Source organism: Ursus arctos, unplaced genomic scaffold (genome assembly GCF_023065955.2).
Source record: "Ursus arctos isolate Adak ecotype North America unplaced genomic scaffold, UrsArc2.0 scaffold_9, whole genome shotgun sequence".
NCBI classification, from domain to species: Eukaryota; Metazoa; Chordata; class Mammalia; order Carnivora; family Ursidae; genus Ursus; species Ursus arctos.
This window is the reverse complement of record NW_026623111.1, coordinates 59,068,373-59,083,786: the sequence shown is the minus strand read 5'-3', so window position 1 is coordinate 59,083,786 and position 15,414 is coordinate 59,068,373. Positions and strand designations below refer to the sequence as shown.

Here is a 15,414-nt window from a genome sequence, read left to right as displayed (position 1 = left end):
AGCTAGAACAGTGGGAGGGGAAGACTCCCCCTGATGGAGGGGCTTCTAAAATCCTTAAATCCTCCTGCCCCATGACTCCCTGCTCCCAGGGTCTATATCCTGTGGTCTCAATCCACACAGAAACAAGAGAGCTTAGGACACAGTAAGTGAAACAGAACCACAGAAGAAAGCTGCTCCTGGAATTGGTACCACTGAGAGCCACTTACATTCCAAGCTCAGCAAGAGACAAGCTTTAACAAAGAGTCCTTTTTCAGCACGCAGGCCTGATGGGTATGAAAAGCTGAGAGCACAGGGGCAGGCGGCCCCTCTGGGGCTGTAGGGAAAGTGGAATGGCGAGAACTTTCTCCGCTACAGGCATAGCCAGGCTTAGCTCTCCAGGGTATGCGGGAAGACAGCGGCGGCATCACAGTCATTTTTAAAATGCTTTACGTTTGAAATTTCTGTAGGAGTATCAGCTGCTAACAGCTAAATTCCAAGCTCTTCACTGGGGTACTGCAGAGGGGGAACCTAAAGATTAACGTTACCTTTTCTCACAAGTGTCTTTTGACAGTCAGTCTTTTCCCTTAAACTTTCTACATTTTCCAGTTTCCATGTTCCTTCTGACCATGAAACATGAAAGGAAAATGACCCCAACTGTGGGCATTGGCTGGTCAGCTCTGAGAAGAGTGCTGGGGTCTCCATGTTGGATTAAGAGGCAGGGCACCTGGATTTTAGTTTCAGCTATGTGACTTTTAGGAAGTAACCTTCACTTTTGTCATCTGTAAAACTGAAAATGACAGGAAAGCTGTGAAAAATCACTAAGTGCCATGAAGTCGAGAGTCCAATGACAGTATGGGCAGGGATGGTGATGTGACAGGCCCTTCTTCCTCTCCTGTCCTCTAAATGGCCAGTAGCCTTGCCAGGACCTTGACTATCTTTTTGGGGACAGCAGAACACAGGCCCCAATTCTTCCTTTACCTTCTTTTCGTTGACATCCACCTGCTCCTCTTCCTCATTCACCGCTTCTGGCATATCTTTGATTTTGTTCAGAAGTTCAGCCTTGGGGGCAGACACGCTGTAGTAGGCAGGGCAGTTGACCAATATGCCCACTGCTTCCTTGTCTTCACTCCTGTGTCGTAAAGAACAAAAAAGTACATAACACGTTCCAGAAGCGTCATTTCACTATCTTCCTGTCCATTCAGAAATGTGTAAAAAATTCTGTTCAGTCCCTTCCCAGAAATTAGGATGAATAAATATTTACTAATGAGTGATTACTATGCATAGGGCTCTTGATTCCAGGCAGACTTGGGCTTGAAAATGCCAAAGGCAGTACCGGGCTGGAGCCTGGGAGTCAGGGCTGTGGATCTGCCAGATGACTCTGGGTGAGTCATTTAACCTCCCTGTGTGTTTCTCCTTTTTTTGTGATGAATGTAAGAACGATGTTGACTCCTTATTTCACAGAAAGACCATGGGGGAGCTGTGACTCAATGACCTTGAAGGTATTTTCAAGGTGCTGCTGCACATATCTCAGATTGCAGGTTGTTTCCTAGTCTTCCAGGGTCACCATAATCTTCCCGACGTCTGCTATAATTGTTGCCTGGGCCACTTACCATTTTTCCTTCTCATGTAAGCATGATACCCCAGATGAGCCTAAGAAACCTAGAGCCCGCTGCTGGTCAGTGAGGACAAGATGTGAAGTCGACTCCTCAGTTACACAGCAGGGGTTTCAAGACTGGAGAACCAACCAGGAATTGAGAAACCCAATATCTCGTGTTCTTTTACTGTAGCCAAGCTGTCTCTCAAAGTATAGGTCAGATGCTACCAGCTGAATAAATGACTCTATGGAAGTGGGTTAGGTTCTCTTGGAGAGGTATTTCAATCTGGTGACTTTAACATCTAGGCCATCATTTTACTGTGGGATAAAGAACCACACAAAATCATTTTTACTAGTTTCCTGCTTGGACTATTCTTCTAAGCAGTATAGTTTAATGATAAATGTTCTAAGCAACATTTAACTCAGGAAATTGAAAAAATTAGAAAGTCTTCTGATACGCTTGTCCCCCCAGATATATTCATTGCATTACAAATCAATCGGCTTCTCAGGCTGTTTGTCGTGTCTCATGCACAACAGGGCAATGCTCCTTTCCACCAGAAGATGGCGTATGCCACCCTTTTGAAATTCCTCCAGGTCTCGGTGCTGCAAAAGTTACATGACCATTTATTTCACTTCTAAATTGAGAGAACGCAAGTTCTCAGTGATAATGCTAGGAAATGTTTTGCTAAGGATGTATTTTTAAGTTTGGCCTTTCTACAGCAAGTGGTCAGAGAACAGAATGACTGGAAGCTCCTTACTTTGGTTTACTACAAACACCCATAGTTAAGTGATTGGCACACCCACAGAGACTCATCTTTCCGTCCCTCATAGAACCCAGTGGACTGCCTTGCACATTGTAGGAACTCAGTAAATGTTTGCTAAACATATGACCCTGGATAAGTCACTTCACCTTAATTAGTCTCTGCCTAGTATGAAGAAAGGGATGGATAAGGGAACAGTTCAGGCCTCATGTTAGGAGAGTCTCCAGCAACCTATCAAAGAGCCCATAAGGACTCCATAACTCTTTCTTTCTCCCCATCCCGCAAATCAAAATATAGTATTCCTGTTAGTGATTTAGTTAGAATCAGCTGGAAAATTCTAAAAGGCAAGACCAAATTTAGATGAAATGCTGTTTTTATTTAGTCTAGAAGCCACTAACTGTGGAGTTCCAGTCCATTAATCCACATAGCTTTCATTGAAAATTAAAAAGAAAACAAAAACCACTCTAAACCTTTCCCATAGTCGTCCTTTAAGGAAATCAAAACATGCAAGAAAATGCTGCAATAACCCAGAAGAAATCAAAAGAAAGAAAAATACAGACTGCTCACTCTGGTGGCTGGGGGCTGGGACGCATTACACCACAGTAAACGTGCACTCACAGTGCCTGAGGAGCAGAGTGTCACCGGCTGAACAAAAGAGTGCGCTCACGTTCAGATCTTTCTTGATTTTCAAGGTGAAGCAAACATCCACCCTAACTCTCGAAAAGTGGATGGCAGGTAGTAAATTAAACCATTTGTCTAGGCTTTATCCTTCTTACAGTCTGTGCTCACCTCCTCATCAGAGGAGGCCTCTGATGTGCTCACCACTTCCCCCTGCCCCCCTCTGGGCACGGACCCCTGTGGGGCTCTCTATCAAGGTGATTCTGACAGAGAATGGGCAGTTGCTTGTCTACTGAGTTGGGAGCACTGTAAAATCATTAAGAGAGCAGGCACAGCCATAGTGATGAGTTCAAATCCAGATGCCACCACTCACATGTTCTAGGACTATGGTAGGGCATGGTCTTAATTTCTCTGTGCTTCAGTTTCCTCACTTGTAAAAGGGAGATAAAATTGGTAGCTACATCAGGAGGTTCTTGTGAAGACTAAATGAGATAATGTTTATATAAAAAATAAGTACAATGATTAACACAAAGAACATGAACAATATTAACGGTATTAATGGCAGTTATCACCACCATTACTATTTTTGTTGCGCAAGTGCCTGATAACTCAAGGTCAGTCCTTCCCACGTCCTACTCCTCAGAGCCATTCTCCTAAGGCTGAGATGGAGTGTCACTCTTGGGTCAGAATCCCTGGAGGCAGGAAAACATAGGTAAGTTGTCCTAGACTTAACCACCACCCCTGTGGAAGGAGTTTAAATGTAAGTCTCTTTGCGGGCATTACCAGGGACTTACCTCTTGCTTTCATATCCTGTGCAGTTGACAGTTCTCTGCATGGCCTTCCTCTGTATGCCATTCTCCTTTAGCAAGCTACCATCTCGGGGAAACAAACCTTCCATCAGGTCCATAGTTGTCTTCATCCTGGAGTCTGGATCCAAAATGTCTGCCAGAGATTTGTCTTGGTGGACAATTTCCTTGGCCAGAGCCTCTGTTCTGATATCTTCTGAGGTCTTCTGAGGGCCAGAACTGACATTCTTTTCTAAACCCTGAATCCCACAGACTGGGTCGTGGATGGGAGGTGGCTGCCCAGGGCTTGGCTGCTTGCCAAGAGCCCCATCAGGTTGAGGCAGAGCACCCATGCTGGAAGGTGGGTGGGTCTCATTGACCTCTGAACCCTTGACAGAAGTTTGGGATCTGGAAGCTGGTGTCTGACTACCAACCAAATGGACTGTACCAGGAACGGGCCTTTCCTTGGCAACTGTCACCTTGGCAAATTTGCTGGAGCTGCTAGGGATATTAAGAAAGAAAGGATAAGAGATGAATCAGCAGAAAGGTAGGAAGCCTAACCTTTCCACATCAGGGTTGTTGCTTCTCACGTGAGGAATGGTGGGGACAAGCTAGTCATGCTCTGAGGTTATCATTCCTCCCAAACTGCAGGGTCCTAAAGGGCATTCTCCTCAGTCTGGCTGTTGGTCACAGGGAAGTTGTGTGACTTTTTAAGGGGGATGGATCTAGTAGGAATTCAGTTTTGGTGAATGTTGCATTGAGATTCCAGAGCTTTCTGAAAGGTCCAGGGGAACAGAGGGTAGTGGTGGTACATCACTCCTGTCGTGTTTAGAGGCAGTTACCACAGAGGCAGTGTGTTCTTTTGGGGTTTAGAGATCGCTTTTCTCAGGGAGTATTTGTTGGGAAGTGCTTCTACCCATTCTTTTGGCTTCCACAAGGTTTTCCCTAAACATTAACTGACCTTTAGCTCTGTTCTTTATCCTTTCCAATGGACATGGAGTGATTTTGGAAAGAAAGTTGACCATAGCTTGTCTGTAGTCCAGCCTTTTTCTTTTAAGTGAGGCTGCCTCTATGCTAATCTATACGCCCCCGTCTCCCTCCATACACACACACACACACACACACACACACACACACACACACAACCACCAATGTGTGTCTAGCATGCCCTGAGGCTAGGCAGGTAAACCTGTTAGGGCTCAGCATCAGGAGGCTCACTTATACTCACAGAGAAGCCATAATTTCCAGTATCAGCTCTATCAGTAATAAAAGTGATATTTTTGTCTTCTATGTCTTCCTCCTTTGTCTTCTCAACTGATTCAGAACTCAGGCAGGGAAGAGGGATGTTCCTTATTTGGACCCTCTGAACTTACCATGTCCACAGAAGTGAACTATACCTTCTGGGCTTTGTGTTCATGTTCAGTACTCTTGTTCCTTTGTTCCCAGTGCTAGTATTGGGCACTAACGTAACAACTAGCCAAGGTAAACAAATGAAACTGTTCTGCCAGTTTCATGACTTAAGCGTATATAGAAAAAAATCTCCATACCAGGGCTCTCCTGAAGCCAATGGAAGAAGGATCTGGGAAGTCCACAGTGTGAAAATCTCTCATTAGAGGGGCATCCTTTCCTCCCTTGGCTGGGGGCTTGCCCTACGCAGAGTCTGCCCACTTACCTGGTACAGGGCTCCTTGTAATCCTCACTGTCCAGCTCTGCCTCATACACAGCTTGGGGAGGAGGTGGAGGAAAGTCGTCCAAGCTATTCACTGGGGTGTCTTGGCTCAGTGGAGGTGGTGGGGGTGGGGGCAGTTCAAATGTGGGACTAGAAGTGGCATTGGGGTACAAGTCCTTCACAAACACTTCATCATCATAGTCCTCCCGAGGTGGTGGGGAGGTCTGCAGGACTGACTCAGATATTCGGAGGGAGATCCTCCCTGGAGTGCTTGGCGTCCCAAGAGGCGTGTCCTCAAGAGTGCTGCTTGAGCTTGGAGGAGACTGCTGTGTTTTATAGTGCTTCTGGTTTGCAAACTCAGGTGCTGAAGAGTCCTCAGGGAGGCTGTCCTCTCTGACTGCGTGGGCCCACTTCACCCGAGGCGGGGCAGGCCGCTGAGGCAGCGAGACCTGCCTTCTTGTTGCCTCTTCTATCCCATGCTCTGGGCTGTTGGGCTCATGGCCTCTTGGACTTGCAGGCTGGACCAGGCTGTGCCCATTGCTTCTGTGGGTCACTGCTGGGGCGTAGGGCGGAAGAGGCTGTTGCCCTGTCTGACTGTCCCTTCCAGTCAGTTGATCAGTTGCAGCCTGTGAGCTTGAGGGAACAGGGGAAGGCAGAGCTGAGCCGAGTGGGGTCAGGGGTGCAGCCCTGGTGTCTGTGAGATGCCCTGGCATTCCTGTGGGCAGCAGCCCAGGGCAAGGTGTTGCTCTGCTAGCCTGCCTCTGAGGGTCCAGGGGTCCAGGACATTTGCTGGGAACAGAGGCACCACCAACTGCTTTGCAGCTTGAACCACCCCAACGAGGGCTAGGATGGTGTTTGAGCAATGGCATGTCTTCATGGCCTCTTTCTGAACAACTGAGTGACCTGGAACAGGATATAAACACAGGGTTACAGCTCAGAAGAAAGTGGCAAATACTGAACCCAGAGGTCATTACACAGATGGGAAAAGCATTTAGGGGAAAGGACCCCAGAGAAACTGCACACTGTCCCTCAGGCTGCTCATACAAAGACGCCAGACAGGCATAAACTCCTACAGGAAAATGTCAAATGATAGACCTGGGGTCACAAGGCATTTCTTATTATTAGCTTTCTCTCACTCCTCCCCACCCCACGCCCCCCACCCCCAGCATACACATCCCACATAAGGTAGCTTTGCAGGGCAGGCTTCAAGATATGAAAGGAAACAGGTACATTTCTTCAGCCCCTTTTAGGACTACTTTGGGAAAAAGAGTGCTGCCTTATTCTCGCCCAGTGTGATCCCCATGGGAGAGGTCTATTTGGAAAGCATCTGTTCAGGCTGCTGAATTTGAAGGTTTTATTTACTATTTTCCCTTAGTCTCCTAGTGTTTTCATTTTTTAGAATGGAAAGTAAGAAGGGGGAAGAGTCTCACCCAAGGAGCTAATAAGCAATTATCTCTGGAGAGAGAGATTGATAACAAGGAGCAAATAGGGTACATGGTGATTTAAACACCTGTCCTTTACCTTGGCTCTGAGGACAAACCCAATGATTTCCAATACTTTTGCTATCATGTTCTAAAGGAAAACAAAACAAATCCGCAGCACTGCCTGCTGCCACACAAGAGTTAATGTGCGGATAAAACCAATCTCCAGCAAACCCACCCTAATTTGAAAATTCTACATTTGGAGCTCCCTGACTACTGGTATGCAAGTAAATCTGGAGAGCAGATGGAACTTTTCATTTTACAGATCTGGGTCCTGAGGGAGCTGTGGCTCAGTCCCCAGGCAGAGCCCCAGCACAGGCCTGCCATAAAACCGTCTGAGTGCCAGGCAAGGATAATGCAGCATATGGAAGGGAAAGACTGCAAAGAACCAAATTAGCTCTTCTCGTGATGTTACTTTTTCTGTATTATAAATGCAGATGGTTAAAGGGCCTATCTCTCTCAGATGCAACTTTGCCCTCCCCCTGAAATATCCTTTTCATTTAGAGGCAGTTTCTTTACCAGGAACCTCTCAATATCTAAGATTGGCTACTCTGTATTTCTTGGTGGGTTCCCAGATGGGTGAACTGAAAAGGCAGGAGATTTGCTGGGTGCTTTCCTCCCATATTCATTTTGGTATATCCTCAGTACCTGATACAAAGTACCCTCCCAGTAAATGTCTTTTGAACTAGCAATGTCTCTGCCCAGTTGCTGTTTAGACTAGGATATAAACTATTTTTAAACTCAGCATCCTCTAATAGGACATGGAGTACCTGGAATCTGTTTTAATGACTAACGTGGGTACCTTCACTTTATTATAGTTGTATCTTGAGGTCTTTTTAAAAGGAGAGACATCACTAAAAACCAAAATGTAATATTTATCCTTTATTTAAAATAAAGCCCAAATAAACATTGCTGTATTTCTAGTTTATGTTTAATCCTCTTAGTTTATAGGAACCATACTTAAATTGTTTATTTTTGAAGGTAGTATTTGAGTTAAATGCTTTGTCTGAGAATGCTGCTTCTTGGTGATTGTATTTTTTCCAAAAACAAAGGATAGGGTAAAAGATTTTGTTTGAGTGTCTTTTATTTTTGTTATTTTTTATTTTTTATTTTTTTATTTTATTTTTATTTTTTTTTTAAGATTTTATTTATTTATTCGACAGAGAGAGAGACAGCCAGCGAGAGAGGGAACACAGGGGGAGTGGGAGAGGAATAAGCAGGCTCATAGAGGAAGAGCCTGACGTGGGGCTTGATCCCAGAACTCCGGGATCACGCCCTGAGCCAAAGGCAGACGCTTAACTGCTGTGCCACCCAGGCGCCCCAATTTTTGTTATTTTTTAAAGATTTTATTTATTTATTTGCCAGAGATAGTGCACGAGCAGGGGGAGTGGCAGGCAGAGGAAGAAGCTGGCTCCTCACTGAGCTGGGAGCCCCATGTAGGACTCAGTCCCAGTACCCCGGGATCATAACCTGAGCAGAAGGCAGATGCTCAACTGACTGAGCCACCCAGGCATCCCTGAGTCTCTTTTATACTAGAGTGTGAGAGGCAAACAGCTATTGATAGGTATCTAGGAATCCTAACATTCAAGAATGGAGTTTGAAAGCAATTGGTCTCATTTTTTTTTTCTTCATAGCGTTTTTTTAAAATGTGATAAACACATAAAATTTACTACTCTATTTTTAAATGGATTCAGTAGTGTTAAGAATATCCACATTGTGGGGCACCTGGGTGGCACAGCGGTTAAGCGTCTGCCTTCAGCTCAGGGCGTGATCCTGGCGTTATGGGATCGAGCCCCACATCAGGCTCCTCCACTGTGAGCCTGCTTCTTCCTCTCCCACTCCCCCTGCTTGTGTTCCCTCTCTCGCTGGCTGTCTCTCTGTCGAATAAATAAATAAAAAATCTTAAAAAAAAAAAAAAAAAAGAATATCCACATTGTTGTGCAACAGATCTCCAGAACATTCTCTTCTTGTAAATCTGAAACTCTATACCTACTAAGTAACAACTCCTCCCAGCCCTTGACACCTCTACTTCCATTTCTGTGGATTTGACTACTTTAAGATGCCTTATATAAGTGGAATCAGAGTATTTGTCTTTTTGTGTCTGGCGTATTTCACTTAGGATAATGTCCTCAAGGTTCATCCGTGTTGTAGCATGTGCCAGAATTCCCCTTTTAAGACTAAATTATATTCTATATATATATATACACCACATTTTAAAAATCTATTGATGGACATTTGTGTTGCTTCCACTTCTTTCCTATTGTGAGCAGTGATGCTATGAACATGGGTATGTTCGAGACATTGCTTTCAAGAAACTCTTTCAGATATAGACTCAGAAGTGGGACTGCTAGGGGATATGGCAGATCTGTTTTTAATTTTTTTGAAGAACCTATACATACCGTTTTCCAAAGCAGTTGAGACCATTTTTCAATCCCACCAACAATTGTTTTTGGTGGGGGGAAAGACATTTATTATCCGGCTACAAATTAGGAGTGGCAGGCAGGGGGAAGCGGGGAGGAGCCTAGTAGTCACGTTTGCACAAGGGGTCCAATGTCTTCACATGCTCACCAGCCCTTGTTTTCTTACGGTGGTTGTTTTGTTTGTTTTCTTATAGTAGCCATCCCAGGGGGTATGAGGTGGTATCTTATTGAGGTTTTGATTTGTGTTTCTCTGACAGTGATGTTGAGCATCTTTTCATATGCTCGTTGGCCTTTTTTTTTTTTTAAATCATCTCTGGAGAAATGTCTACTCAAATTCTTTTTGTAATTGAGGTATTTGATTGTTTGTGGTTGAATTGAGTTTCACCTCTGACTTCAGACAGTTCTCTTTTGGCAGTGCTCTAGGTCACTATTAGTTTTCCTTTGTCTCTAACTTTTAAGCAATGCTCTCAAACTAACCAAAGTCCTCAGCCTCACCTTGAATACTTCTTTCACTTTAGGCACAGCTGTGGGAGCAAGAGCATGTAGCTGGGGAAAAGTAAAGAAGGTAACTTAATACCCACTTCCTGACACTACATAGGCTGCCTTTTTTTTTTTTTTTTTTTTTTTAAATAGAGAGCCCGTGATTGGGAGGGGAGGAACAGAGGGAGAGGGAGATAGAATCTTAAGCAGGCTCCACGCCTAGCACAGAGCCCAACATGGGGCTCGATCTCATGATCCTGAGATCATGACCTGAGCCAAAATCGAGAGTCAGACCCTTAACCAACTAAGCTACCCAGGCACCCCACACAGGCTGCTTTTAAGTGACAGTATTAGGCTGATTTATTGAGAAGGTGAATATAGTATAGAAAGAGAGAGACAATGGTTGAATGAAATAAGAAAAAGAAACTGGCTTAAAAAAACATGGAAGGTGGTAGGGAGGATTTAAATGCATTATCATTACTACTAATAAATTACAGTAGAGAGCCCTATGATGCTGCATTAAACTACATACAGGCATGGGCTTCAGGAGAAATTCTTTGGAAATTTCTACTTAAGCTCCATGTGAATAGTTCAGAAATTCAAACTCTATATTTTTCTACCTTGGAGAAATGATTTTGATGTCAATTTTCTTTCTAAAGACTGTTCATTGGCCAGAACACAAGCAGGGGGAGGGGCAAGGGAGAGGGAGCAACAGACTCCCACTGAGCAGGGAGCCGGATACAGGGCTGGATCCCAGGACCCTGGGATCATGACCTGAGCCAGAGGCAGACACTTAACTGACTGAGCCACCCAGGCGCCCCTTGCTGGCAACATTAAACAAACTTTCTGTTTTCTATCCCTAAGTGCCTAAACATGATTTGGGAGCTTTATTTTTTACTTCGTGTGCTTCTAATAAGTTTGTCTTGCTCTGTGAAGCTGTTCATGAAATGCTCATTCTTCTAGTGTTTTAGTCACCAGACCTGATCCTTTGTGCACAGAACCGGAAGAGAACCACACAAGTGAGGCCCCAGTTGTGACAGCCACAGGATATGTTTAAGAAGGGCATCTCCTTGAACTCTTCTAAGGCCAGACTTATTTGAGGTCAACTACTGCCTCAATAGTGCACATTCAAAGCCTATTCTGAATAAGTATCACTCTTAGGAAACTTTTAAATTTTGTATTTATAAATGACTTTCTTATGGCCTAGGCAAATTGAAAAGGCAGCGTACAATACTATGAAACATCTAAATGTCAGTTTTCCCTTTCTTGTAGAGTGGAAGAGGAACATTTAACTCCAGCAGCATTCATAAGGCAGAGGGCCTCATAAATACACATACATACCTGGACCCAGGGCCAGCCAAATAGCTTGGATCCTTCACAAGACCAAAGCTGTTGTTTTCCCCCAAAACCACATCCTTGAAACACAAGAAAAGCACGGTGTTATTGCTAACAAACGAGCAATTAAATTTACCAAGAGGGTGGAGGTAGAAAAGAGAAGGAACATTTATTGGAGGCCTACTACTTAGTGTCAGGCACCAACGCAGCACTGTTGCATACTATCCCACTTCACCCCCAAAGCCCCAGGAAGTACTGTTAACCCCAGCGGAGACAGGCCCAAAGCAGTTCCCCTTTTCAAGGCCACAAATGACGGAGCTAGGATTTGCACCTTGGTCTGTCGCCCCAGGTGCTTCTCCTTACAAAGTCATTTTCTAAGCAGAAGTCTGATGACAGTTACCTCCAGTGTTCAGAATAACTGCTGTACTTGAAATATAATGATGAAAATTATTTCAAAGGGCCAAACTTTTGAAACAGCATTAGGGAAATATGGGAGATGACAAGGAAAGGATAGTTTATTGAACTTAGCAAAAAATTTCAAATGTTCGGAGTTATAATTAGAGAAAAGATATGAATCTGGCTTGTAATTAGGTTGAAGTATATTCTCCTCAGGAAAAAACATCTCACCCACATGTAATATCAATAACTTTGGTAACTTTTCAGGAGTAGTCATTACTTGTTTTTAATAAGGGTATAGATTGGTTTCCTGAAGGTGTGGTAGGTGAGGTGTTTTTTGTTTTTGGTGAGTTTTTGATAGTATAAAATTTGGCCCATGTGAAACAGGTCCTGATGAAGACAATGATGTTGCTATTGATAATACATTTAATTTTTAATTATTTATAAACAAATCCACATGTGATCCATATACTTAGTTTTAGCAACTTATTTCACCATTTACTCTGTCCAAAGGGCTAATGGCTTTCCACCCCCCCCCTTTTTTTGCCCAGTCAGTGGTAGTACTAAAAGGCAATAAAAAAAGAGCCAAAGGTGGTAGTAGGCCTGAAGGAAAAACAAGCATGTGAATATTGTTAATTACAGTTATCCCATTTACTGAGTGCTAGACACTGCAAAGTACCTTAAAATCCTCAAATTATGTGCCTGGAATTGTATCAGGCACCTAACAGTCCCTCTGTGATTTAATCTATAACAATAAGGAGAGGGAAGGTAACTGTAGCTCAGAGAGGTTAAGTATTTTACCTACAGTTAAAGTAGAGGAGTTAGCATTCAAACCATGATGTCTTCAAAGCCGAAGATCTTTCCTTGAAATCTTAACAAGTGAGTAGAAGCTGGGCTGGATGCAATCAGACTTGAGCGCTTTGAGAAAAAGGAGTTCTGAGTATCTCCAATTTGCTCAAATATCACTCTAGGGAATGGGAATTCCTGTTCTCCATGGAACCTTATGGTCCTTCTAAAGTCTTTCCCTGTTCCACCCCCCTCTTGACAAGAATGTGCAATTAAGTGGGAATGTCTCTAGATCCCCTTTGAGCTCCTTGCCCACTAACGATTAAGTATATTTTCCCATTTTATTTCCTTTGAATTTCAGTATGAGAATGAGTTTAACTTCTGTAGTCACACGAGTTGGCCCCCAGAATATCAAGCTTAAGTTGATATTTATGTGGGTGTGCACAAGCTAAAGGAAGTTAGACCATTAAGAGAACTCTCAATCTGTTGATGACAATATCGTTTGGACAGAAGTCCAACCTAGTACAAGCCCAAGGAGATCAGTTTCTGTTGCATTTACTTGCTCTGATTTGGGCATATAATCATTGCCAAAGAAGACTTTTTCTTCTTACTAGTTTATAGAAAATAAAGTACTTATGGCAATTTAGGAAACAGCAACGGCTATGGGAGAAATACAAGGTATAGAGTTATTCCAGTAGACACTTGGGTAAATGTCTATTTGTGTTTGTTAGTTATCTGACTTCTGATGACTGACTTAAAAAATACCCCTGTTCTTAGACTTTGTTAGGCATAGCAAACGTAAAACTTTATTATCAACCTAAAGTCTCTCGAGTCCTGATCCTTACTTTTGCTTTGGGTTCCGAGTTAGATATCCTACTATTTCTCTGGCCAGTGAAATATGAAGACAGTAGTATTCATCTACTTTGGATATCAGTTTCCAAGTATCTGCTAAAATGATTTAGGAATCCATTTGAGAAATCTTAAAATTTTATTTAAACGGGAATAACAGTAATCAATAAATGTTAAAATCAATTCATTGGCTTACATTTTCAGATAGATATTTAACTCTTGCCTCCTCCCTCCCCTAGTCTTTTTTATTCAAGGAGGGATCATGGTATGGTGACTTGCAGAATCCTGAGTCAGACAGCATGGGGTCAAAAACCTTGTTCCCACTACCTTGGTAAATTTCTCACCCTTTCTGTGTCTCAGATCCCTCATCTGTAATACAGACATAACAATAGTATCTACTTCTTTGCATAGATGTAAGGATTATTTTTATGCTTATAAAACATGTAGAACAATGACCAGTACATACATAGTAAACATTTATTATTATTATTGGCTACTTGTAATTTCACGTTTTGTGGAAAGGTGATTCTATTTATGCACAAGCTTGAATGGGTGCTTCCTGAGGGGTGCTAAAATGATTTACAAGCTGCATTCTACAGAGTCAAGCCTACATCCAACACTGTGGGATGAACTAAGCAATTTCCTCAGCAGTTAAAAGATGTTTGTCACACCATCACATGGTGAACATCTTATATATATCAGGAACTAAGGTCAATGTATTCAGTGAGAACCAGAGAAACCTCTGACTCAGCAACTGGAGAAAACAACTCCCAGCCAAGGACCTTATTTCTCCAAAGGTGTTTTTTGGTTTTTTTAATTTTTGTTTTTTAATAGCCTTTGCTGGATTCTAAATCTGTGCAATGAATAGGTGTAAATTTCCATTTCCAAAGCAGAAATATTTGGGTATTTTCTGGCAGCTTTGCAGGGCCCACCCATTTTAAAAAGGTTAAGTTTTCCAAAGTTTCATAGAAAGTACGAAATAGGCAAGAATTTGATGTGTCCTTCAGCTCCATCACTAATATCCATTTGTTCTGCAATTACACTTCAAATGAAGAAGAATTAATGGAGAAGCGGTCCGAGGCTGCATGTTTCAGAGGACCACCGCTGGTAAGGAGAGGCACAGGCCTGCGGAGTGAGCAGGTCTCAGGCTACGAGTGGTGGCAGCCTTCTGCAGTTATTTAGGTGCAAGAATGATCAGTTTATATGAACAGATGATTCCCATGCTAACCTGGTTTAGGAGGCAGAAATTGTCCTCACTGGTGGGCTTCTGAAAAGGAACTGAATCCTTGTCAAAAGCTTATAAAATACTGCTCTATTAGCATCTGGTTGGCAGGAGCAAGGAACATTTGTTCAGGATGCCATGGAATAAGCCAGCCCCAGAAAAAGACTCCATATTTTGGCTTTAACTTAGTAGGTAGGCAATTTCTACAGGGTTACTTAATTCCTCAGAGTTCTGTAAAGCTGGGATGAGATAAATTCTTATTGAATACTTTCATCAAAGCTTAATAATAATGGTTAAGTCTCTGGAATTCATGCACATAAAAATAATAATATCCTGAAATAACCACAGTAATCGTGTGGAGCCTAGTTTTACTTTTGTTTTTTAACTAGTTCTACAAACAGGGTAGAGGATGGCTGTATGAAGAAGATGCAAGAAGACCTTGCCATGGACCAGTCTTGGGCAGGCAAGGTTTGGTTGCTGGGTGGGAGAATGGGAGAAGGAGGCTCTGGAGCACAGTCATGGCACAGTGACAATCTGGGGGCTGGTAATCTGCTTTCAGAATCTATAGGAGCAAAGCAGCACAGATAGAGTATTTTATTTTGAAATATTTTCCCCTTTTGGCATCAAAGTCCCTAAATCAAATATCTAAATATGGTACTGACTTTATTGAAGAGGATGTAAATAATGTTCTGTACTTTTCTAAAAAAAATTTTTCACATCACATATTCAGCTGGAATTTGGAGGAATTCATCCTTTCTCTACACCACCTATGTTTTAGCTTTATTTCCCAGTTTACCAGACTTGAGAAATATTTGGGGAGAAAGCAGAGTAACTTGGGGAGAAAGCAGAGTAACATTCATAGCCATCCCAACAATTCCCCAAGGGAGGATAATGAACTATAGTAAGAAATAGAAGATGATTTAGTTTTCACCTAAACATTTCTGTTTTCTTTAGAGAACATGGGAAGAAAAATTGAGAAAATGTTTGGGTTGTTGTTATGCTACTGAAGTCCGTCAAACTAGCTGAAATTGTATGTTAC

The 15,414-nt window shown here is 42.8% G+C and overlaps 1 protein-coding gene across 11 annotated transcripts in view; it reads right to left on the bottom strand.

Annotated features, from left to right (window-relative positions):
• SHROOM3 (shroom family member 3) overlaps positions 1 to 15,414 on the bottom strand; it is a 306,920-nt gene that overhangs the window by 15,349 nt on the left and 276,157 nt on the right. For 10 of the 11 annotated variants that reach the window (XM_044388149.3, XM_044388153.3, XM_044388151.3 and 7 more), the window contains 4 exons: positions 11,129 to 11,202; positions 5,410 to 6,309; positions 3,747 to 4,238; positions 958 to 1,108 (listed from right to left, as the gene is read on the bottom strand). In XM_044388149.3, coding sequence (XP_044244084.2) covers positions 958 to 1,108; positions 3,747 to 4,238; positions 5,410 to 6,309; positions 11,129 to 11,202 — 1,617 coding nt within the window. The remainder of the gene's footprint in view (positions 1 to 957; positions 1,109 to 3,746; positions 4,239 to 5,409; positions 6,310 to 11,128; positions 11,203 to 15,414) is intronic. The other variant, XM_044388150.3, reaches the window with a different exon arrangement.